The sequence below is a fragment of the Cynoglossus semilaevis genome, chromosome 12, assembly GCF_000523025.1.
Source record: "Cynoglossus semilaevis isolate Cse_v1.0 chromosome 12, Cse_v1.0, whole genome shotgun sequence".
NCBI lineage: Eukaryota > Metazoa > Chordata > Actinopteri > Pleuronectiformes > Cynoglossidae > Cynoglossus > Cynoglossus semilaevis.
In genome coordinates, this window is record NC_024318.1 from 15,788,659 (window position 1) to 15,814,350 (window position 25,692).

At 40.4% G+C, this 25,692-nt stretch overlaps 3 protein-coding genes across 9 annotated transcripts in view; 1 reads left to right on the forward strand and 2 right to left on the reverse strand.

Moving 5' to 3' along the window:
* Positions 1-53: 53 nt before the first annotated feature.
* Positions 54-16,714, reverse strand: prokr1b (prokineticin receptor 1b). Of its 5 annotated transcripts, none has more exons than XM_025060962.1 (6): positions 14,864-15,000; positions 11,310-11,397; positions 6,662-6,709; positions 5,282-5,460; positions 3,495-4,061; positions 54-1,161 (listed from the first exon to the last, which is right to left on the reverse strand). In XM_025060962.1, exons 5-6 carry the CDS (start codon positions 3,956-3,958, stop codon positions 456-458), a joined length of 1,170 nt encoding a protein of 389 aa, XP_024916730.1. In that variant the 5' UTR covers positions 3,959-4,061; positions 5,282-5,460; positions 6,662-6,709; positions 11,310-11,397; positions 14,864-15,000; the 3' UTR covers positions 54-455. The 5 variants fall into 5 exon arrangements, 4 of the variants coding, with proteins under 4 accessions (XP_024916730.1, XP_024916729.1, XP_008320673.1 ...); XM_025060961.1 differs by having other exon boundaries at positions 11,287-11,397; XM_008322451.3 differs by having other exon boundaries at positions 5,282-6,709; positions 11,287-11,397.
* On the forward strand, positions 9,254-18,452 carry bfsp1 (beaded filament structural protein 1). Its single transcript, XM_008322452.3, has 8 exons — positions 9,254-10,308; positions 11,159-11,219; positions 11,344-11,439; positions 13,128-13,220; positions 13,811-13,906; positions 14,776-14,996; positions 16,737-16,828; positions 17,041-18,452. Exons 1-8 carry the CDS (start codon positions 9,953-9,955, stop codon positions 17,958-17,960), a joined length of 1,935 nt encoding a protein of 644 aa, XP_008320674.1. The 5' UTR covers positions 9,254-9,952; the 3' UTR covers positions 17,961-18,452.
* A 1,005-nt stretch (positions 18,453-19,457) lies between these two features.
* pcsk2 (proprotein convertase subtilisin/kexin type 2) overlaps positions 19,458-25,692 on the reverse strand; it is a 29,255-nt gene continuing 23,020 nt past the window's right edge. For all 3 annotated transcript variants that reach the window (XM_008322453.3, XM_025060863.1, XM_025060864.1), the window contains exons 11-12: positions 25,324-25,551; positions 19,458-20,481 (exon numbers count right to left, since the gene is read on the reverse strand). In XM_008322453.3, coding sequence (XP_008320675.1) covers positions 19,992-20,481; positions 25,324-25,551 — 718 coding nt within the window. In that variant the 3' untranslated portion in view covers positions 19,458-19,991. The remainder of the gene's footprint in view (positions 20,482-25,323; positions 25,552-25,692) is intronic.

The following is a 25,692-nucleotide window of genomic DNA, read 5'->3' on the forward strand; positions in this document are numbered from 1 at the left end:
ATGGCACTCTACAGACAGCATATACAACACAGTACACACAAAAGTTAAATATACAATTTTATGGCACTCTACAAACAACACAGTACACACAAAAGTTAAATAACAAGGTCATCGCATACAGACATTGGCCTCAATACTGTTGTTCAACCACAAAATTACAGATAATAAAAACACCCTCATGTCCAGTAGGTGGCCAAGCGTAAATTAGTAGCAGTTATTTTCAAGTCTTTTAAAACATTTGACACATCACACTAATAATTTCACATTAAAACACACACTCGGGGGCCATTTGCTACACATGAAAGTCAGTTAAGCTCAGCTGTGGACCTTAAGATTTTGTTAGTTTCAAGCTTTTTAAAATACTTTTTCAAAACGGACAGGAATGTAATGCGTCTCTTCTATGTCCTCCGTTTCTTCATCTATGTCTGAATTCACTTTAACGCACGTTCCGTTCCTCACCTAAGGTGAATACATTCCGTTTCCTCGATCACAGGCATGGTGAAGGTCCTCACGTCTATTTCATCCAAAGTCTTACTGGGGGCATACGTTGACCTCCAGTGCAGCAGCACGATTTTCTTCAAGTTCTTCACCGTGTTGTTTTTGACACTGACAAAGCAAAAGGTGTTGATCATGCTGTTGCTCATGGCGATGCACTCAATGATGTAAAAAGCCACCAACGAATTCTTCTGCCGGGAGATCAACGTTGGGTGGAAGTCCCGCAGGATGGCGTAGCCGTAATACGGCGCCCAACACAAGATATATGCCGTCAATATCCCGATGAGGACCATCACGGTCTTACGGCGATGACGCAGCCTCTTTCTTATCTGCTCTGTTTGAAAACCCGGGACGTTCTTGAACCAAAGCTCTCTTGAGATTTGCGCATAGCACATCGCCATGACGATCACCGGCCCGACGAACTCGACGGCAAAAACAATCAAGAAGTAGGAACGGTAGTAAACCTGCTTCTCGACAGGCCAGATCTGGGCACAGAAGACTTTGTGAATGGTGGGTGTAGTGCCCCCTTGAGGGTACGTTGTCGCAGATGCAAAATAGGCAGAGGGAATTGAAATCAGAATTGGAACAATCCAGACTCCTGTCATCAGCCAGTAGGCAGTTTGGTACTTCATACGAGGTCGGAGAGGATGAACTATAGCCATATACCTGAAAAAAAAAACAGATATATTTGACATAGGGAGATGTGGAGAATCAACAAGGTCAAATCATTTGAGTGAAATATGGTTTTAATCCTGACATCAAGCACATTTACTGTATGAAGTACAGGTAGAATTTTTATCCCTGTCTTTTAATAGAAAAACTATTTTGTAAATAAGTGTAAAAACATGTCTGTTTAGCTGAACACAATGCTTATATAGTAGCAGGAATTGAAGAAAGACACAAATGTTTTTTTTTTAAGCAGCTCTGGGTCTCTCTCTTTTTCAGTCTTTTTACCTGTTCTTTTATCTGTTCCAATCCTCTTCCATTAAATTCAAGATTTTGGTAAAAAAAAAAAAATTAAAATATGTTAACATGAGTAATAAAAAAGAGAATAAAAAATAAATTGGCTAAATAAAGGATGAATAATTTTAAAAATAAACAAGACTAACTTGTGCGTGATTAAAATGTACCACAGCGTGCCATTTTGACATGCCTACTGCTGACCTGTTGCTGACACAAGATCCATCCAATCAGTGTTGTCGAATCTGATGGCTCAAAGATGATTAATATGTCCTTCCGAGCCGAGTCTCTCGGTGATAAAGTGATAATCTATACTGTTTCAACTGTGCCTCCGCAACGAGGGGTCACTGGTGTAGCAATCAACAGCCTTGTGTGTGTAAAAATGTTGAATATGTTGAAGCATTTTGTTGACGCGATCATGCAAATCTTCATTCATGACCATAATACGTAACCAGTTAGATGCCCAGCATGGTAACAGACAAATAAATAAATACTAATATAAGCTACTTAATGCGCAAAACAGTTAATACATATACTATATAAACTGAAGCAACACTAGACTGGAGCTGGTCCAGAACTGTTGAGAGAAAATGAAGTATTCAATCCGGACATATGGATGCAATTTATTGTTATATCTTCAGGCGCTTTTGGTAATTAAAAAGTGGAGTTAGACTGACGAACATCCACCAATTATAAATATATGATTATCTGTAGGCAATGGATGTACAACCAGCTACTAGGACATGACCAGCACAGGTCACTACCACACACCGCGTCCATGCACTGATGTCAGCGTGGAGTTAGACTGACGAACATCCACCCATCCACCAGGTCACTACAACACACCGCGTCCATGCACTGATGTCAGCCCACAGCTGATGAACAACGCACATTTGCCATCAATGTCATCATGTGTACATGGAGGGGAAATCAATCAGTTTTGTGTACGGGACATTTTGGGGTCATAACTGTGGTCCGCAGACAATCGAATCAAAGTTTGAATAGTGGCCTATTACGGTGAATACAAGATCACACTGCAAGTTTTGTGACATAGAAATAACTTATGGTTTGTACAAAATAACAGAATTAGCTAATATGGCTTCATGTCTGATTGAGTTCAAAGCCAAACCACTTTGTGTAGTTGTAATAAGTAATGCACTGCTTTTAAGATTTTTATGATCAAAATAGGAAGGAGGAACAGCTCACGTTGACAGAGGAAGAGGAGGGAGGGGCATTTTAGGGCATTATTATTATTACATGCTATCAAGCAAAAATTAATTGATTGTAAAAAAAAAAAATACCTAAAAATGAAACTAACTTTCAGAAAGGCACTTGCTTGGGTCAGATGCTACAGCAACACCTAGTGTCCATCTGTATAGTACAAGCTGCCGTGTGGCATAAACTGCATTTTCTCGTATTACCTTCATCAGCTACATGAACTGGCTGTTCCCTGTGTGTGTCGTATTGTTTACCTTGTAAGCTCATCTGAAGGCTTTGTGGTGTCAATTAGCTGTTGCATCTAAACTGCTTATATTAAATATCTGTTTGTTTGATTTTCCCGTACAGATGTTGTCAATGTAATCTTTAACTACAAGGTAATTCACATTTAATTTTTACACTTGCAAGAAGCATTATACGTAGTGCTATATTTGCTATAATTTTAGTATAACACTGATGCATTCAGGCCTGGTTTGTATTTTGTTCCAGCCAATGTAAAAGCTCTGCCTCAGGTCTTGGCTAAAAGAGGAGCCAAAAAAGGCTCCAAAGCACTTGCTCTGAAACCAACAGTTTCTGGATTGAGTACAATCTGTCTTGTTTTAGAACACTTGATAGGTGGATGGAGACCTGTTGCATGCTGAACAGACCAGCGCTGGTACTGCTGAACATTCCCCAGGAACTCATTACTCCTGCATTGTGTTTTAGCATGCAGCAGTGATACAGTGAAGTCAATATCGACATTGCATTTTAAATGGAGGAAAAAATAGGAGGAGAAGAAGCTTTTATGTCATTTGGAAGAATAGAATCCTGAAGTGACTCACCGGTCAATAGCAATGGCCAGCAACGCATTTGTGGAGACGTAGAGTGACACGGCCCGCAAGTAGTTGACAGAGGCGCACAACAACAATCCGTGGCTCCAGGAGAGCTGTTTCACCACGTAGTAGTCCACCAGAAACGGGCAGCATACCACTGCCACAATGAAGTCCGATATGGCCAGGTTGGCAATAAGCAGGTTGGTGAGGTTGCGGAGCTTTTTGTAGCGCGTCAAAGTGGCGATGAATATGAAGTTTCCCAAACCACAGACGAGCATGATGCAAACGAGCACCGCGCCGATAACAATGGTGGCCACGTAGAAGGCCTGACCTTGTGTAGTGTCTGGGATGTCATCAGCAGGGATGCCGTAGTCCATGTCGTAATCCACATACTGATCCATCGTACCAGGCAGATGGCCGTCCTGCATCTCTGTGCGCGCTGCGACCGTGCTGCTGATGTTGGGGTCCGACATGTTTGACACGATGTCGTCGTTATGATAGCGACGGCCAGTGTAGAATTTAATTAGAGAGATTGGTAACAGATAGTCCTGCCTTCTTCATTAAATATGAGTCCAGCTGAAGATGAAATGCAAATAGTCATCATTTAATCAATAGGTGATTAAAACAGTGCTCAATGTTAAACGATAAATGCTGGCAAAAAAAAAAAAAATTGATCTTCTTATGGAAGATGTTTGAGAACGATCTCCGTAATACTAGACTGGATGGATGCGACTGTCAACTGAAGACGTCAGAAGAAAGTGAGCTCGGCGAGACAATCGAACACTGAATGAGTGGCTAATTAGGTCCACCATCAAACTCACAGGCAACGCAACCTATCATCTTAAAAAAAAAGAAAAACAGCAGCTTTACTCACCACAGACAAAGAAGCACAGATTACAGGGAAACACTAGTTCTATCAAGGTATATAATAAAAAATAAAACATAATCATATTGGTTTTTCCACCATATATTTTATACATTAAACACAGTGTGAGCAGCATTTTCTGTTATTTAAAACTCATAGCTTGTGCACAGCTTCTACGTCTACCTCAGAGTGCACCAGCAATTAGTATGTGGATTCAATGACAAATTCAGACACCTTAATTAAGACATATATTAAGGTATGTGTGTCTCTCTATATATTTATACACATGCACACATATATGTATAGATATAGATACATATACCCATATATATATTTTTATATATATATATTCAGCATATCTATATTTACATTGTATATATAGATATACTGTGTATATACACACGATATATAGAATTCTATGGTATGCTGTAAATGTCTATCTATCGATCGATCGATCGTTCGATCTATCTATCTATATTACACTCTGTATGTGGTGGGTCACAGAATAAAAGATCTTTGGCTGTTATTTGTGAAATCACAACAGGCTCATTCAAGCCACTGAGCTTTTTATGCTTTTCTCTCATGAGGAGGACAAAAACAGTCTATGAATTTAAATTGACATTTAAACAGGGAAGTAGCCTGTTTTTGTGTGTGAGCCACACTGCCTTTGTGGAAACATTTGTTTAGAGACAAAGACTTTCTTAGTGGGTGAGGAGTGAATGGTCTCATTTTGTTCTGACAGTGTTACACTTTAGTAAAAAAAACTAAACAACTCCAGGTATTTATACAGGCAGAAACATATTTACATCTGTTGCACAACACACTTTGCACATGGATATTCTTGTTTGAAGAAATTGACACTCTCGTTGCGTTATTATGGTATTGTTGAAGATAAATTCCAATAATAAAAAAAAAATGACATGAAACCTACCTGAAAATGAATGTAGTTGTTCTGTCCTCGTGGCAATCCGTGAAAACGCGGTGGTTTCCATGTAAGTGTGGACGACACAACAGCTGCGCGCATCTGCCCTCACTGGTCTGCTCTCCTCTCCTATCCCCCTCCTCTCGTCTCCTCTCCTCTCCCCTCGTCTCCTCTCCTAATTATCTCTCCTTTAGACAACAGACGAAGACCGAGGAAACAAGTGGCTCGGTGTGTGTGCGTGCGTTCTTTAATACGTCGCTGACTTGTGATTGGTTTTCCATTGTTCTCATTTAGGATTTCATATCAAATTCTAGTCCTAATGAGGCAGAACCACTTTTCACAGTCAAGATGATTTGTTTCCCAACTGGGGTACGTGGACCTCTAGTGGTACGGGAGGTCATTACAGGAATTATATGATGAGTTTTTAGTAAATGTGACACATGGGGGATCCAAAGTTTTGTTTTTTAAAGTTTGTTTATTTTTTTTCTGCTGGTTAATAGTCTTCAGGATCACGGGGGAGTTGGAGCCAATCGCAGAAGTCATTAGGCATATTAGAGACAAACAACCATTCATTCACACAAACACACATACACACACACTCCAGTTAAACAGTTATTTTTTTCAACTGTAAAAGCAAGAGCCCTAACAACTCAAGCACCGTTCGAGTGGAATATTAATATTTACATTTAATATATTTATATAGTACTTAATATTCATTATACTTCATATTATATATTAATATTATGTCAATGACTTAATCTGACTTCTGCCAGTGCAATAGCAGCTCATGTTAAGAATATTAATTAATATATTCCTAATATGAATACAAATCAGGAGGTGTTTGATTATTTGTTTTATGATCGAATTGACCTTCGTACTGACATAAACTCAATGTCATTTAATAATATATTGACACAAACCTTATTCGACCATATTTGAAAAAAAATAAAAATTAAAGATTTTAATGGAATGACCAAAAGTCAAAGTGGTTCACCAAAAAAAAAAAAAAAAAAAATGTAATAAATGGCTTAAATCAAAGATATTGCAAATGAGAAATAAAAAGTAATAATACGCTAGTGTGGCCGTGTGGAGAGGGGGAGGGTGCATTTATATAAGCAAGACAATAGAGTTCACCAGGTAAATTGATGTCTAGAAAAAAAAACCCTGCACAGGATGGAGATTAAGTTAGAGGGTCGTAACCTTTCCCATTTCCCATTCTGTTCAGACAGAACACAGAAGCACATCAATGGGGGCAAGGTGACATTCTCACATGCAATTAGTCCGCAGTTGATCTCAGTTTTCATTGTTCTGGCCATTTCATTTATCGCATTGATGTTCCCTAAAAGGGGAAACTCAGTTTGTTGGATCATGGCTGTGTAATGTACTTACATAGCGCAGTGCAGAGGTTAGAAGCCAGCCTGAGAGACGAGGCACTCACTGGGGACAGAAAAAAAAAAAAAAAAAGGAAAGTGATTTGAAACATTGAGCCAAAAGGCTTGTTAAATAAAAAAAGCACGTGTTCAGGTCTGACATATTCAGCGCCGTGTCTCCTCGCGTTACGCTTTTGTGCTGAAGATGGATGGAGGAAATTTACATTTTTCTGTTGGTCAGGGGAATACAGAGAGTCATGGTTACTTGCATTATTTCTAATGTTTTGACAGTGCTGTATGCATCTACAGCACATGATATATATATATATATATATATATATATATATATATATTTACCCATCTGTGCTACACCAGAGGACGTGATTCACACCCCAATCGTGCGTATATGACAATTATCCTTAGGATTCAATGAATTTAAGCCAGTGGTACAACACCTCAAGGTCTGGTGTCTGCCTCGGACATGACCAGAAAATCTTGAAAATACTGGTCTATTTCAGGTTTTTAAATCGGCATGAATGCAGAGCTCAGTCAGTTAAAAAAAAAAAATTTAACCTTGAATAACTGGTTTTACTTGCTGTTCCAAATCCCTTATTAGATACTGACCACCCCTCTAATGTCAGGGGCATGAGATAAAGTTTCTGGTTTAACTAGTGCTTGAAAGAAAACGATTTTGACTTTTCATTTGTTCTGTGTTTATATGGATTTTTTTTTTATATATCATGCCTGCAAAAACATGTGATATAAACATGTGAAATGTCACTTGTCAGCCTGATGCAGCGAGTCATGGTCATTAGTTGTCATAGTTTTCCACACTAAACCCCCAACCACTAATAGGCATGTTTCAAAATAACGGTTGCATTTATACTCAACTGCTGTGCTTTAATTAGGCCTGTAACTGTAACTGTAAGACTAATTAATTACTGTGACTGAACCGACCGTTCAACCGTTCGCCTTGAACGGATACAGAATGCAGTCCTGCACCGCCCGAGTCCATCAACCGTCACAAATATTTGATGAACAAGTACAGACAGCTGCACTGATTACGTGTGAGGAGCCATTTTTTATTTTGATAGCTATCTGCTGCCATTGATCCTGGTGGCTGCGACAGTGACTTGTCAGCAGCTGCTTTATTGTTGTTCCAGTGCGGGTGCTAGAAAAAAACAAAACAATATTGATTTCTTAAAAAAAAAAAAACTATCACTGGATGCATTAGACGTATTGAATTCTCATATGTTTTTATTACCCTTATATAGTTGGAGCTTTACATGTAGGGCCGTGCTGTAGCCCATGAGGACTGAAGAGCTAATACCCACCACACTTCCATTTCCAACCAGACAACCCTGTAATCTCAGCAGGCGTCAGATTTATTGTCGCTCGTAACAATGAATATAGATAGAAGAGACGTCAGTGGCGGCGTTAGCTCCCGGTACGTGAAGAATATGCACAAAAACCTGGTATTTAGAAAGCCTGTGAAAAGGTTACCAGCTGCTGAGTGAGACGATTTATTGGTGACCGTGTTCAGTAGAACAAGTGGCTTTGAAACAAAATCCATCCTAATATATGACCTGGAGCCTGTGGTGGCAAAACGTTGGCTCTCTCGTCGTGACGGTGCTTTTTTATCTGTCAACAACGGTGCGTTCTATGTTATTTATAATGGTAATTTACATCCGTAAAACCCCATTTGAGCTAGTTCTACATAATTATAATTGTCCACTGGCTTTTATGTGATGACGCAGACATTTGTGTTTCATTTTTTGATCACAACGTTTTACAGCCTTATCAACTGCTCGCCTCCTTTAACGGCTAATTTAGCACCGCATCACAAATGTGTTGTACACCAGAGGCCTTCATTGGTTCGTTTGAACGTGTTTAAACAAAGCGTGTCCAACGATTCACATTTTCCAGATCATTACACTAGCGATTCCACACTGGGGAAATTGTCGCGTTAACAGCGGACCTCTTGCTACAGGCTAACCAAGAAAGGTGCGGAGTATGTGGTTCCTCTGGGACTCAAACCCAGAACCTTCTACATGTAAGCAGGCAGGACAACCACTACACTATGGAAGCGAATAATGGGAAATTGTCAAAAATAATACGTAAAGATATAACACAACATAGCGGGCCGCACAAAATGGCTTGGCAGACCGCATTTGGCCCCCAGGCCTTGAGTTTGCCGCATATGCTCTAAATGATTTGTGTTACAGAAAGGTTTGCTGTATTAATATTGCTATGTATTAGTGCAGAGATTCCCAAAGTGTGGTGCCAGTAGGGGGAGTGTGAGATAAAGAACATTTAAAAAATAACAGATTGGAGTGTTTCTTTCAAAGTGGTATTTTTCCACCTAATACAGACGTGTAAATAAATGATTATTTCCAGTATACATTTTTGAAATAAAAAGCTGAAAGCAGGGTGTATATATATATATATATATATATAAATATATATATATATATATACTACATATATAAACTGTATGTGTGTTCTGTTCATTTAATAGAGTGTTAGAGCCGAACACTGTAGGAGTAATTCATACATGACTCACGCTCATATTTAATGTATGCACCGAAACAATGACTGATAGCGCCCCGTACGTAGACATGAAGATAAACAAGGCCGGAGTTAAGTGCTATCAGAGTTGCTTATTAAGAGGAAGGAATATACTTGGCTGAGGCATCGTGGGGAAATAGCAATAGCTGAACGTTTTCAAAAGGAATCACGTTCCCTCAACACGGTACTTACTTGCCCTAACCAACCCTATTTGCCTTAATAGTGCCACTTGCATATGAAAGAAATGAGCAAAAACATGAATCTAATCTAGTCTCAGAGAGAAAATGTCGCTCGAACATTTCCTGCAGTGTTTACTGGGACACGAGGCTGGGAACGTTCGTTGTTGTTTTCGAAGCGAGTACAGCGAGTGCTACACAACACAACAGAAAGTAGTTAAAGAAAGCAGCTGACTGAGAGGCACACATTCAGTGCACGACAGCCCAGTGGTTTCCAGGCCCAGTCAAACATTTGTGTTTGTGCTGCGCTTTGTTCAGAGCAAAGCCTTTGAAATCTCTGCCACAAAAGCAACAATACTCCGTGGAAGGTCCCCGACCTGGGAAAAATGCACTGTCACGGCCACATGAGGTTTGGGGGCATATTTCGGCAGCAGCCAGCGCCGTGTAGCTTTCAGTGTAGAATGAGACGCTAAGGGTGAGCATCCGGACATTCACACCATAGAGGTGCTGAAAGCTTAAAGCCCTCGAGAGACACCATCCGCCCGGAAGGGGAGCCGTGTACCACCATGTTTAGGACCAGCTACCTGCACGAAGTGCGCAAGGAGAAGTATGAACGCACAGATGTGACAGATGAGGAACCCCAAGAGTCATCTAGCGTCTCGGCCACTCAGAGCCTTCAGGGGCTCAATTCCCGCTTTTCGCAGTACATCAACAGGGCACGAGTCCTGGAGCAGCGCAACGCTGTGTTTCGCAAGCAATTGGAGGCATTACAGCGCCTTGAGGAGACAAGTGGCTGGGAGGACGCCTTCACGGAGCAGATTAGAGTCAACAGACAGCACATCAGAGAGCTCTCCTCGGAACATGCCGAGTTGGAGCAAGAGCTGAAGGACGCCTGCTGCCTGTTGGATGAATTAACAGACAAGTAAGAGAGTGAGCCGTCATTGGTTTTTTTTGCTTAACCCTCAGAGGTCAAAGTCATCAGAAATGATTACATTACATAACATCTAGACATCTAGACTTTCAGCCAAAGTGACTCACAGGGAGGACATTGTCAAGCTTGTGGTTCCTGTAGGAATCAAACCTAGGACGCTCTCAACGAATACTTGTCGAAGATCCTTAAAAAGGACAGGATTTCTTTTTTTCATTTACAATCCTGGCCTACAAGTCTTGTTGCAACCACTTAATGTTAACCTTTACCTTTACCTGAATGTATTACCATGTATACTGTGGCTTCTCCAGTTTATATGACTATTAATACATACAGGGAAGACAGACACATGGACTTTATAATCGTCTGTCTGAAATTCATAAAATTGACTAAATCAAGTGTTTGAGAGACATGTTAATAACGTGAACCTGATGAGAAGAGACGACGTCTCGACAAAGACCGAAGATGAATCATGTAATCACATCGGTCCACAGTAGAAAAGCCTCCTTACGATGTTAAAGGACGGAGGTTTTATCAGCTGGTGAAGAGAGACGGCCTTAACCAGACTTAATTTGCTTTGTTTTAGCAGCTGACCCACTGGGACGATGTTGACGTGAAGGAGCAGAGATACTGTCTTTTAGAACGTTTAATGGATTTTTTGCATGAACAGCATTGTTTTTATTGTTGTAACTCCTGGGCGTGTTTGGTATAATCACAGGAAGGAGCAGAGATACTGTCTTTTAAAACGTATAATTTTGCATGAACAGCATGGTTTTTATTGTTGTGACTCCTGGGCGTGTTTGGTATAATCACATGAACTTCTTTTTTTTTTTTTTTTCCCCAGATATAAAAATGAATGTGATTACCAAGAAGGGCTACGTAGCACACTGGAAGAATTAAACCAGGTTTGAACCGAATATCATTAAATATCATGAAATTATCGTCGTGTAATGTAACGATGTAAAGACTAACCTTTCAAAGTCTCTGCGTCTCACCTCTTCGATCCTTTCTTCCCCTCTTTCTTCACAGGAGGCTGACAATGCTCTCCTCAGAAACCTGGAGTACCAGATCCAGTCGCAGTTCCTGCAGGACGACATCAATTTCATCAGCGATAGACAAAAGAAGGTCAGAGTCCCTAAATACGAAAAAAATCATTTGAGAGCAGTAGTAATCAAAATGTTAAAGGCTAACAACGTAATTACCTAACATTTTAGGTTAGGTAATTGCTGTTTGGGAAGTCTAGAGGTAAAACTCTATTTAAACCAGAATCTATTTGAACAGAATCAAATCAGTGGCGTGATAAAGATTACTAAAAGAACCCATTTAATTTGACTAATTGTCATCGTAATTAAGCATGATAAATTCAGAAAAGTCGAGTTTTTAGTCTTGGTATTTCACAGAATCTAATATTTTAAGATAAATGTATCGATTGTATGTTAAAAACCATTTCTAGGCCACAGCTCTCGGGGGAATATTCTCATGTCATCATAATCATTTACTTTGGTCGTCACGGTCTGAATCTCTGCTGCACACGAATTACAAATTATAGTTTTAGCAAATGTATTTTTTGACGAGCTTCCCAGTGTCAAATGTGTTATCGCAGATCATACGAATTCAATTCATATCGAGGGAACGATGTTCCGGGCAAGTAAATGCTAAACGCTGATGCTAGAGATGCTAGAGTGTATTTTTGTGCCTTATGGTACGGTAGCTGTTTACTCCACATCCTGTACTGTATTTACAGATTTGACACTTGGAAGGTCAATGTCATGCTTCGAGCTTTTGAGATCCCAGAGATATGTTTTGACACAGGTGCCCAGTGTCGTATCGTTTCAAACCTGAATCTTTAGTAAGAATTCCTTATCTATGAAGAGCGAGTAGGAAAAAAATTACACTTTACCCATAGGGCCACCTGCCCCCTATAATCTAGGACGTGAAAACAGAAGAATCAGAAGAGTCGGACTAAACCTTGGGAGCCGTAATGAAGGGCAAAAATGTCTGTGGCTTCTTCCACATATAGCACCACAAATTAGGTGAAAAGTTGAAAAACGCTGCTATGTTGGCAACATACCATACGTAACCAAACCCCATTTTGGGGGCACGTAATAAGAGGAACCTTTTGGGGCTGTTTTATTATAGCAGTGTGAGATTTTTTTTTTTTTTTTAAACAACAAAATATTAATGGGTTGAGGAGGTACGCCAGCCTCCTCATCCTCCTTGGCTGCTTATCCTGGAGGGCAGAGAGCTGCTTCTCCAGGCAGCCTTTCCTTTCTAGGCATTCTATTGCAATTGGTAAATGAAAAGAGACCAGCAGTATGAATAGGTACTTCTTGGGACAAAGGAGACAGGGACAGGGAGCTTAAGTATACTCATAGCTTCACATGCTCTACCAATGAATCAAATTCTCCCCAAATTAGTTGTGCGGTGGTCATCACGTTATATCAATTATTGATTTTGTCCAGCGTCTAGTAGCTATGCAGGTGGACAGTTGGCTAATTTAGGCTCAGCTGTTTAGCGCTGTACGAGACTAGGCTACATCACAACAGAGACAAATAAATGCCAGTTGTGGCTTAGGGGGCAAACAATACACTTGATTCATTTATATGTTAGCTGGCTGGTAGGGCAGGGGAGAGAAAAAGAAAGTGTTTATTATTCCACAGTCATGATATTAAAAGATGTTGGGCTGAGAGGAAACCTTTGTCTAAGCAATGAAAATATATTACTTTAAATGTCATAATATGTTACGGGTTACATTACTAGGATGCAATATATTGTGTATATTATATTCTTCCTCCTATAAATGATTGCTGCAGAACCTTGCAGAGATCCAGACGTACGTGGACGTTCTGCATCAAATCCACCAAACGATTCCGCCTATTCTTGATGGGTCAGTGGGCATCTCTGAGGTGAGGTCACTAATGTGGTCAGAGTGTGTGCTTATGTGCTGGTGTGTTTGCGTTCCGGATGGTGTTTGCATGTGTCACACCTCGATATGTGTGCAGGGTTGATGAGGTTACTGCCCAGTGGCTCTACAAGACACACTATCTAACAGAACTGGAGACATGTTGGCAGTGTAAATATGATTGAATGTCACCCTTTGAAGCAAATGTCACAAAGATTGGCCCTGCATGCTCATTTTTTTTCCCATCCATCATGTGTCTATATTATTTCCATCATTTTATCTATAATGGTGTTGTTTAGTCTGAAAGTGTGATCACTCATATTCTGGAACCAAGTATATTTGTAGTATAAAATACAAAGAAAACAAAAATCTAAAAGTAGTCAAATGAGTCGATGGGAGTAGATGAACAAAATTGTTTGCGTATGGTTTCTTAAGAATTCCTCATTTATCTCTATCCAGTATTATGTAGCTTAACATACATAAATATATATACATATATATGACATTCCAATATTCCTATTAATTAAAATAGCATGTATATATATTTGTGCCACAATAAGAATAAAATTTGTAATTACGTGTTTACATGTACAGGTGCAGAGGACGGTGCCGGAGCTTCAGAGTCAGTTGGAGGAATACAAGAGCACCCTTTGTCAGCTTCAGGCTCAGAAACAACGCCTACAGACTGAGGTGGTGTACATGGTCACTATGACAACAAGTCTCCGTGAATTACTTGTTTCTTACATTGACAACTCAAAATACATTTTCAAAAGAGTAACAGTTATAGCTAGCTAGTGAGAAATACATTAGATTTACATATATGTATATATACATTTATATTCAGAGATCTGTTCATTTTCTTATTGACCCTATTTTTTTTATCTTTTTTTAAATAATATTTTATAATAATTATTTAATTCGTTTAATAGTTTTTATGACTATAGCAGAACACACATCAGTTGAAAGTAAGTGGTTTTATTTCATATTAATGTAAATTGTTTTACATTTTTAACAGTTTTATTTCGTATTAATGTAAATTGTTTTACATTTTTATGTTAATTTTATTTATTAATTGTTTTCCTACACTTTTAGTCATGAGTTCCCCACCTTCTAATACTTATTTGTTAATATTCTTTCTAAGGTTGGTCGTATACAACTTATGACAACTGATTTTTTTTATGAAAATAATTTTCTTGCTTAATTATGTTAGAAAACATAGTGGAATCAGATCTCCCCTCAGTGCAGAACATCGTGAGCACCCCCTGCTGGACACTAGCTAACATTAAAATGATAAAAACAGCTTTTTACATACCAAAAAAATATTAAAAATCATGGCTATGAATGAAATGATCTCCACCTATGTTAATTGCCATGATTTACTAGATATTTTATTTTAAGAATACACTTAAAATTAAATACGTTGGCATTTCTTGTATTGCAGTACATATGCCAGAAAATAGTATATCATTAAACTTTACACAACCACTTATTTGAGCATTAAATTTCAACACATAATTAGCTGAATAAGCTAAACTTTGTCCCTTCTTCCTTTCTGGCAGACAATGATGTTAGAGCAAACCTTTAAAAACACAGAGGACAGGTACGATAGTGAGATCCAGATGTACAATGAGAAAATAGAATCCTTACGAAAGGAGATCGAGGAAGCCGAGAGGTCCCTGGAGAAGTTCATCTGTGAATGCCGACACCTGGCCACGCACCAGACGTCGCTCAAAAACGAACTGGAGAATTACAAGAGGATCATTGAGAACGAGGGCAGCAGGTAGGCTGAGTTCTTCTGGTTGACAAAACATCCAAGTGGAAATGATGAAATCTTATATCATAACTGCACATACACACATACATAAACTGTATATAATTACATCCCACCATATATATATATATATACATAAATAGTATATTATATAAGATATTAGGTACATGTTTTATTGTTTTATTTTCCCATTTCCTGTTATTAAGTATAACATTGACCAATATCTTCTATATTTCAATCTACAATTCACTTTTATTTAAATGAATATTGGTGATAAATATTGGAAGCAGAGGTGGATAAAAAGTATTTTACTATGCTTAAATTCCACTCAAAATTCTACTTGAGTGAAAGTAAAAAATAAACTTGAATTACTTTGAGAAAGTTACTTAGTTACTTTGAATTACTTGATGCAAATTGGACGAGTCATGCATCTAATTTGCAACTAGTTATTTTTAACAGTTCAAATGCCAGTGATATAAGTTGAGAATTCTTTTATCTATTTGAACGCTTACACTAAAAATTCAAGCCACTAAAGCCCACTTAAATACAAATGACTGACTAAAGAATAATATCAATTGTCCTAACTGACAAACGAGCACACTGACTGCTAGTATAAAGAAATTAAATGAAGTGCCCTGCTACACTGAAAGCTCCAGTTTAGTTTGAGCAGTTAGTTTTTAAAGTGCGTAGCGCTAACCCGCGAACAACAAACCAGCTAGTCTATTATACATGAATTAAAATGGCTTCATTAGAGAATAAGTGCAATTACTATCATACACTCGTATTATTTCTGGCTGTGCTCTGGCGATTCACTTAAACTGGGCTACTCCACTGAAGCGTTAGTTGGAGGCTAAGCTAGGTGAAATAATTGATATAAATCAGCATGGAAGCTAAGCTAGGTGAAATAATTGATATAACGAGGCCACATTTTGCTTAACGGAAAAAGTTTTAACCAAACAAAAAACATAGCGTTTGAGATACACAGACAAAAACACAGATACTCTACTTACCGCCACACGCTTTGGCAGGTTTGACGTGGAAGTTTCGACAGCGACAGCTCCGTCCGCCGAGGCAGGCACATTCTGCACGATAAAGTTATTTGAAAACTAAGAGCTAGTTGAGATATGGCCAACGATTTAATTCTCTTTCTGAGTCCTCGGCTCCACAGGTGCTCCCTGCTTGGCATTCAAAATCAACTTCCTGTTCAGCACCTGCCATCCTCCAACGACAGGCGAGAGTCCGTCTCTTAGGCAACGTTATCTGGCTACAATAGTTGGAAATGCACGCCGCCAAATTTCTTTTCAGTTATTGCAGATTGTTTTGGGGTTGTTTTTTTTTTTTGCGCATTTAATTTTTACTCAGTAACACGTTGTTTTACAATGTAGAGAAATAAAATACTTGAGTCAAAATGTACTTAAGTGTCAATTACCTAGTCCCAAAACTACTACATGTACTATTAAATGTACGTCAACTACCACCTCTGATTGGAAGTCATTTAGGCAGTAACTAGGGTTTAAACAAATGTAGTGTACAATAACCGCCACCAGATGGCAATGTGCGACAACACAATCGCCTGGAAAAGAAGTATCAAAATTGTTTTCACATTGGGTTCACTCTGGTGTTTTAACCTTTAGCTATTATCTTCTTTTTTCAATAATGCGAATCATGACTAAATTGTTTATTTAGTAATGTGAAGCTGCTCTGGCTGTCGAAGACGTTTCATTTTGGTTGCTGCTTTTGTTCCTGCAGGTTAAATTCAGCAATCCTTGGTACTCCAATTTCCATGTTCAGCGCTAATTGCCACTACACTCACACACCGACTACATCGAGCGGAATGAGAGGTAAGGGTACCATTAGCATGTCACAGCTGCCTTCAATTTAGAATAACTATTAGAAGCAAATACAATCAAGCTGCTATTGTTGGCATCTGTGCTACTGTCTCTTAGACACTCAGTTTAGTGAGTGTCTTGATTTTCTTGAACCCCGACTCTAGTTTGCACAGTGTTTTCTTTCCCTGGCTTATCGGGTTTATTTTGGCTCCATGTTTGCTCAGATATCACCCACGCTCTCCAAGACATTACCAGCATCAAGCCTCGCCAGAAGAATCTGGCAAAAAGGATCCTGAAAAAGAAAGAGCAGAGCACAAACGATGCAAATGGAAGTGGCCTCGATGGGAGGAGAGGAGGAGCTCATGGGGAAGGTCAAGAGGAAGAAAGAAAAGTTACCCTGTCTGAGAAAGTGGACAAGGAGAGGGTGAAGAAGCAAGATCAGAGGCCTGTCCTCTCCGGAATGTCTCCGCAAGACGTTCCAGATGGAGCGCAGATCAGCCGAGCGTTTGACACCCTTCGCAACATCGTCAGAGACAGAATGAGGAGGTACAGGAGGCCTGAACCACCGGCTGACTTCTACACCAAGGGTCGCTACGTCCTTGTTAGCGGCGATAGCAGCTATTCCGACCCTTGTTTCTACACATCCACTCCATCGGGCGGCCACGTTTATGTCACTATCAGAGATGGAATGGTGGCTCCGTATCAGCCTTACGGACACACCACACCCTCTCCTCCACCACCTCCGCCCATGGGCGACCAGAAGTCTCTGGACCCAACTTTGCCCATTAATGGAGGGGCTAAGCAGGGTAATAAGGGTGCAAGAGACAAGGAGACAGGAGGTAAAAATAAGCACAAGAGCGAGGAGATTCCTTCTAAAGAGTCACGCCACACCCCTCCGATCATGGACCCAAGCTTCGACTCAAAGGATCCCACCCCAAGTCTGCCTTCCGGTACAAGCTCAAGCTCCAGTTTCAGCACAAGCACCAGCTCCGGCGGCCTTAACGGAGCTCCGTTGAGCTACGAGAAGGTGAAAATGATGGAGTCTGTAGAGAAGTTCACCAAAGGTCCTGACATGAAAAGGTACGAGGAGACGTCCATGGTTGTGGAGACTACGATTGAGAAGTCTCGCAAGAAGAAACAGTGAAACCAGCAGAAAGTTACGACTCGGTGAAACACTAACAATGTCGCTAACAGATTCAATAGTAATGACCAAAATTTTACTTAATGAATAATGAAACTCCCAAGAGAATGTTGAAAGGGCCAGTGTTTTGGGCTTCCTTCTGCTTTGACAAATATTTTTACATTTGATTTTTTTTCCCATATTTACTATTTTCTATTGTTTGAAAAATGAAACTGAAAACAACTAGATCTGATAATAACATTTCCGAGGGTTGGAAAAAGCAGTGAGCGTAGCTCAACATTCGACAACGATAGAGTCCTAAAGTCTGTGTTAACACTTTTGGTTATTAAAATTGTACTTTTTCAAATAAATAAATTACAGCATCTGTCTCATCTAACGTTTTGAATCACCCTGGTAACAAAAGAAGAACTCGATTAAAATAATCAACCCCCGCAGTTTAATTTCTTCACGTCGATGCCACTGCCTGCTCTCATCACAATTTTGCTGTGTAACAATTTGCTTGCTGATATTTGGAACAATAAAAACAATTGGCATTTAAATGCTGCTGCTGCTGTGGTTCAATGACACGTCTCACACACCCTGGCATTTAAGTGCTGCGTGTGGTTCAATGACACGTCTCACACACCGCATACAAGAAATTAGATGTCAACCAGAACGGACGAATGCGTTGTCGCGTGGCGTTATACGCAGACGACGGCTTTGTTTATATTGGTCTGTTGTACTATTGGATTGCGCTACATTCTCTTTCTTACACACTGGCCTGTTGTATGGATTGCGCTACATTCTCTTTCTTACATTTGTCATGATTTTTTTGGGAACTTTTGCCCTTCATTATGACTCCCAGGTGTAAGTGAGACTCTTCGGATGTTTTTATGTCCTAGATTATGATTAATATGATGTTATAACTGTGTTAGCGACAGTGAGTGACTAACGGCGAAAATCGAGTGACGCCACACCGTAGGAACGAATCACATGACCTCCTGTTTTCACTTTTAAAAGATAGTTTTTCTTTTTTTTTTTTTTTTCTCAAATTTTTAATCATCCGATCATCCACAGGGAATACTTTCAGGTTTATATGTCCCTGATTTGTCACACTGTGCTTTGAACGTGGTCAAATATGTCTTTAGAATATAAATGAACTGCATAAGAAAAGAAAAGAGACAATAGAGAGAAATGCAGAAAATGAAAAAATAATTAATAGAATACTTTTTTGTTGCAGTGTATTTTGTTTAAATTTCCACCGTTCTTGTTGACTGTTATCGTTCGTTGATGCTTTGAGTATATTGGACAGCGCAATACATACTTAGAAAAACAAGGTTAGAATTCAACCGAGAGCTGGCGAGAATTTTTCACCACAACCGATGACAATCTATTTCTACTTTGCGTTTTGCGCAGAGCCTCGTAAATCACTCGGGTGCCTTAATAAATAGTCTGAGTAGATTTATTACGGTACATGTTAAAGAATGTGAAGTATGAACAGAGGGGCCACAGGCTGCAAAATGAATCGTAATCCCTTTCCGTGTTTATAGAAACAGTGCATGTCACAAAAATATAAACAGAAAGAAGTTTCACTGCTCTGTTTGCAAGATATTAAACTTTAACTAGAATGACACAGAAAATCATTTACAGGCACAAACTGTATAACAGTTGGCAGAGGAGAGGCGCGGGGCTGGTCAACGGAAAAGCACGAAAGAGTGGATTCAATTTGGCTTATGTACAAATCTGAGTGCGGAGTGCACAAATTCACACGCTACCGTTCTACCTTCTCTGATCAGATCACTGACGTTTACACTTTAACCATGACTGGATTACATGAAACATTCATTACAGGTTGGGGGGTGAGGGGGGCTAAATGAAACACTGGTTAGCAAAAACTAATAAGAGGAAGGAAGGCAAAACAAAGGACGGGCAATGAAACTGGGGAAAACCCAGGATGATGCCGAGGAATGAAGAGGATAGAGTGATTCAGATAGAGGATAAGAAAAAGAGTTGGCAACATGCAAGCGGACGAGATTTTTTTTTTTTCCTTTTTCTTTAGTTGGTTTTACTCATCAAACTCTTCAAACTTCTGTCTATCGCCTCATCCAGCTCATCCTCTAGCTCCTCCTTTTTAGACATGGCCAGTTTGGACTGGTAATCACGCACTATCTGGTCTATGTAAGGTGCACTTTGTGTTCCGTGCAGCATGAGAGTCCACTCTTTCAGGACGCCGCGCTGTTCCTCGTCACCGCTGAAGCCTACTTCCAGGACCCAGGTCCCTCGCGGGTCCTCGCCCCAGGTGTGGGTCGTCATGAAGGGCCACTTGTCGAAGCCTACCTTGGAGTCGTCGTCGCGAGGCCTGCGGCTCAGTAGGATGGACTTGGTGCCCATGGGCGAGGTCATGTTGATGTTCAGGTCCCCGCGGCGGCTGGCATTGACGGTGACCACCGCCTGGACGTGCTCCAGGTAGCGGACGAAGTTGTCCTTCCCCTGGCAGGCTTCAGTGGTGATGGCCAGAACCAGCTTGCTGCCCGACTGGATTTTACTGGAAAACAGAGGCAAAAGTGTTATGACATTATATTAAGAACACTTGTTTTTCCCTTTTGACTTATGCTGCCAAGCTAGTCTCTCGTCGTCCAGGTATATATGAAGTAGCTACAGGAACGAAAAGGTAGTACAGTAGTCCCTCGCTATTTTGCGGTTCATCTTTCGCGGATTCACGACTTTGCGGGTTTTTGAAAACTGTATATATAGAATATACTGTATCTCGGATTTTCTGGAAAATTCTAGAAATATTGCAATACAATATATGAATACCTCAAAATTTCTCATTAAATCCATTAAAACGTAAATACACTGTACAGTAATAAATACAAGTACAATAAAATATGAAATACATTGAAATATTAATGGGAGGTAGACGACAAATCACAGCTTCCTGCTTCCTGATCGGGCCTGTGATTGGTGCTTTGACTGATGTCCAGATCCCACTGCATCCCTTGTCTCTCTGGTCCAGGCAGTTCACTGATTCGTGATTTTTTTTTTTTTTTTTGTGATTTCTTTGCGTTGCACTTCTCTTGAATTTTCGATTTTCACCCCCTGTAATGCATCCCAAACGTGCTACTTCTTCCTTTTCTGCGGAAATTCAGTTCTCGCGGCACGCCTTGGAACCTATCTACGGCGATAAACGAGGGGCCGCTGCACTGCACTATGGCAGTTTGTAAAACCAGAACACACTGACATCAGAAGATGATACGGCATTAAAAGTAAAGTCAAGTTCTCATTACAAGTTCTTTTTTTTTTTTTTTTTTTTAGATAATCCATGTGTTAAACTGCAAGATGGAAACATCAATTTTCAAAAAGAGAAGCTGAGAGAGAGACAGACAGAGAGAGAGAGAGAGAGTGAAATGTTCTTATGTTGGAAACCGTCATTTTAACACCCTGCTATAAAACCAAGACACTTCGTAGTGGTAAAACGAGACGACTATAAATCGTTTCAAATTGTGAGGTCCATTTCCTGTGAATGTGTTCAGAACACTGCGTAAAGAGCCGACTGCTCTTTGCACCAGACACTCAGACTGTTCTCTTCTCAATGGCTGATGGGAGAGAAATATTGAGTGGCAACACAGCGGGGGGAACAGCGGTGAACAAAAACCGTGGAAGTCGACACACCAAAAAAACCCTGTCGCGGGCTGAGACAAATGGGGAGGGAATTAGCGACATAGGGAGAAAAATGATGAATCAAATATAAGGCTGAGCAGTGAGAGGTGAGTGCATCAGCGAGACGACAAATGACTCTTCCCAGAAAAGCAGAACCGTGTTGGTTCAGCTGGAAATCACACACACAGACACACGGTCCACCTGGTTATAACCTAACCTAACTCAGTGGTTCTCAATTATTTTCTGTCATGCCTCCCCCTTGAGGACAGAAATGCTTTCACGCCCCCCTCCGACCCACACCCCCGCAAATTGAAATACTATTGAGAACCGACTGAGTACAAACCACTGTATGAGTTGCTGCCACCTAGTGACTGGAGGCTTGTTATCATTCAATTACAGCAGTGGTACACTTATGTCCAGTATGCCATATTCCATTGGAAGCCCCTCACGACCCAACTGGTACCTTACAACGCCCCCCCCGAGGGGCCCGCCCCCCTACTTGAGAAGGTTGACATCTATTACATGACAATGTATCAAAGAAATCCTAAAAATATTTAATAACATTTTTTTATGACATCATCGATCAGGTCTTTTAAGGCCTCACTTTTCAACCAGTATTAATTCCACGGTATTGATATATATATATATATATATATTGATACGCACGAGTATTGATCACTTTCATAAAGTATTGATACTAATTAATAAATACCTCCACATATTTTAGGGTAACCTACTACATACAGACTGTTGTGTGCGCAACCCCCCCCCCCCCCCCCCCCCCCCCCCCCCCCCCCCCCCCCCATTCGAGTCACGTGACCACTGACCAGAAGAGAGCAGTGACTCCATGTGATCATGGACACGACGTATCGATATCAGTATCAAATTAAAAAATTCACTATTTCCAACAGGATGCCTTTTACAATTGCTTTTTACTTTCCTGCGTAATCTAACAATCCCTGTTGCAGTACACTGTGAAAAACACTTGTATCGTTTGTTCATCCTGACATGTAGGTGTAGTCTGAAGTGAAGTGGGTTTCGTATTTGGGAAACACAAAAAACCGACTAATCCTCTCTGGTAAACAACAGATTAAGCCTCCCCGGGATGAAGACTGATGACTCTGAGGCTTACTCGAACTGACCAATCAGGACTCTCTACGTCTTGGATCAATCGGTAAACACCCACCCCCACACACACAGTACCCCACGCACAGACTGTCTCTCCCTCCCTCCCTTCCTCTGTGTTGTGTTTGCACGAAAATCCAGGATATTTTAGTTAAGTTGCAGGCGTCAGTATGAAGGACCGAAAACCTTTAGTGAAGGGCTGGCAAACATACGGCTTGCGGGCCATAAGCGGACCGCTAGGGTGTTCAGTCGGGTCCGCTTGATGAATTTTAATACATATATGTACATACATAAATACAATATATACTTAAGTACAATATAAAAAAAAAATCTGGACAAATACCTTGGAGATTGGACAGTCAAATAAAATTGAGTAAATATTATATTTCTGTTGAACAATATTATTTAATTTATATTTTGAATTGCTGTCACGGGCCGAATAAGACGGTTCGGCGAGCTGGATTCGGCCAGCGGGCCGGCAGTTGATGATCACTTTACTGTATCCTATATGAGTGTATTTTATTAGTCAGAAAGGCAGTAATATTTGAAAAAACGTATCATAATGTATATGTAAATATATGAGTTGGACTCTGAGTGTACCATTTCATTGCGTCTGTATCGGGGTGAAAAGGTTTTGTTTTATTATTTACAAGAAAGTAATTACAGTGTGGGAAAGGTTCACTCTGAAGGCCAGGAGCAGTGGAGATTAAAACCAACCCTCCTGCACAGAGGGGCCACTGCGTGACATCTCCATTCATAATGAAAAGATCTCCCACAGCCCAGCAAGCCGCTGCCGGAGCAGATATTAGATAAGCTCTGAGCGCCGTGATTGCCAGGATGGCTGCGTTGGTGTTTATTACTTTTCTTTTTGATGCATTATTATCAGAGGTAGCTTGTTTTTTGTTTTTTTTTTACAATCATATCTCCACCACAACAGAGGCGAGAAAAGCTGCGTGGTGCTGCTGTGGAAACAGTCCAACAGGCGCGGCTAGTGGCGTGTAGCGTTGTTAGCACGCGGCACGGAAATAGCATGGAAATTACAATTCGTCATTGTCGCCCGGCATAAACAGCGACGTGATGAGCGGTTATCGTTTTAGATAATGAAAGGTTCCCCCACGTCTTTGAAACCCAGAATGATCGATGCAGCCCCGGCAATCTGCACGTAATGGCAGGTTCGCTGGCGTATTAGCGTGCGAGGTCCTCAGGGATTGAACAGGGGTCATGTCTCTTTTTCAGGGATGCTCCTTTTGTTGCTGCAACAGCACATTGGGGAGACTGACTCACACACACACACACACTGAACAACTATCACACCATGTTGTCGTGACAGTGTGCATCATCTGTGCAGCACTGATTACACACTAAAATAAGGACAAGGAGTTGTTAATGGGGGGGGGGGGGCGCTGGCGTTGCCCCGCCACCCTTTATTCAGGCGCGGGGGGGTTTTTATCTTTACCCGCACATTGTCACTTTCACAATGCAAATCTGTAAGTCTAGGTTCACACACACATGCACACTGCCACCTGGAATATTCCCCTGGCTGTGAGTCAGTTTAATTGACAGTTCTCTTCCAGGGCGAACCGTGTCGAGCCATTTGTCAGGCTTTAACTGAAATGAATAAGAAGGTAGGACACAGGAAACCACCAGGCATCACCCAGCGGTGAGTAGGAGTGGAAGAGAAATGAATGGCAGGGACGGAGGCTACGGGCACTGTATACTGTATGAGGAAGTGTGTGGAGGAACGGCGGCGGGATTATGGGTGAAACAAGGCAAGAACAGACGTGCTGTACAAAAGGAAGGCAGCAAGAACGGACACACTAACACAGCACCAGGGACATATACATACACATATACATATATGCATACATATATATACATATATAGACATATATACATACATATATACACACTGTATATACATATATACGTATATACATATATACGTATATACATATATACAGTACATACATATATACACACTGTATATACATATATATATACACACACATATATATAATTAATATATATATGATCATGATGTGATGCAAGATTTTTGGTGACTTCGCAAATATTTAGCCATAAAAAATTATTTTGAGTTTTAAGATATTTGCTCATTAGCATTTTTCTGCCTATTAGGCTATTTACCTGAATGCGTGGAAGTAAAAGCAACAAAAACCAAAAAAAAAAAAAAAAGTATAATGCTAGAAATGAGTTCATGTTTCATGTGAACAAGTCGATAATCGTGTTGAAAAACAATAAAAGCTGTGGTCCCTAAAATAATAAGCTAACCTACGGGGAGTTCATTTCAACCATTGTCTTAATTAAATCAGTAAATCCGCTGCACAGCTATTGGATATTTAAATTGAATTGTGAAAAGACTAATTGACTAACGAACACGTAGACAGCTATAAGACAATAATATTACAAATCCAAGCCTTAGGAGATGGTGTGTATATTAAAGTGTCTTTTTACTGCTGCAGACGTTTCTTTGAATCTGACCTCGTCAAAATTACCCACCGGTGAAATAAGGGTTGGTCACTGAGTTAAAAAACAGTTTGCCAACACCAACGTCAACAACGAAAATCATGAAAATTGGTCTCACTGTGTTTCCTGAATGGATCCAGCCACGCAGTGGAAACGCTCAGGAACAGTTCTCCAGTCCCTGGCCATTTTCACCATGGCACCCGCATCAAGGACCCCATAACCGAACAGGTGGTTGAACTCCAGGCCCACTCCGTTTCTCCTCCACTGATGGACATCGTCGTGAAGCTGGTTCCTCTTAGAAGTCAGGACGGACAGATGCTGCATGTCTCTCCAAGTCAGGTTAGGACTGTTGTGGGCAAAGGTGAGGTGATAAAGCAGAACAGAAACTAACTGTAAGTACCTGCGTAGGCTGACGGTAACAGTGATTGTTAAGCTAGCAATTACGATTAGGCCAGTGGTGCTCAATTATTTTCTGTCATGCCCCCCC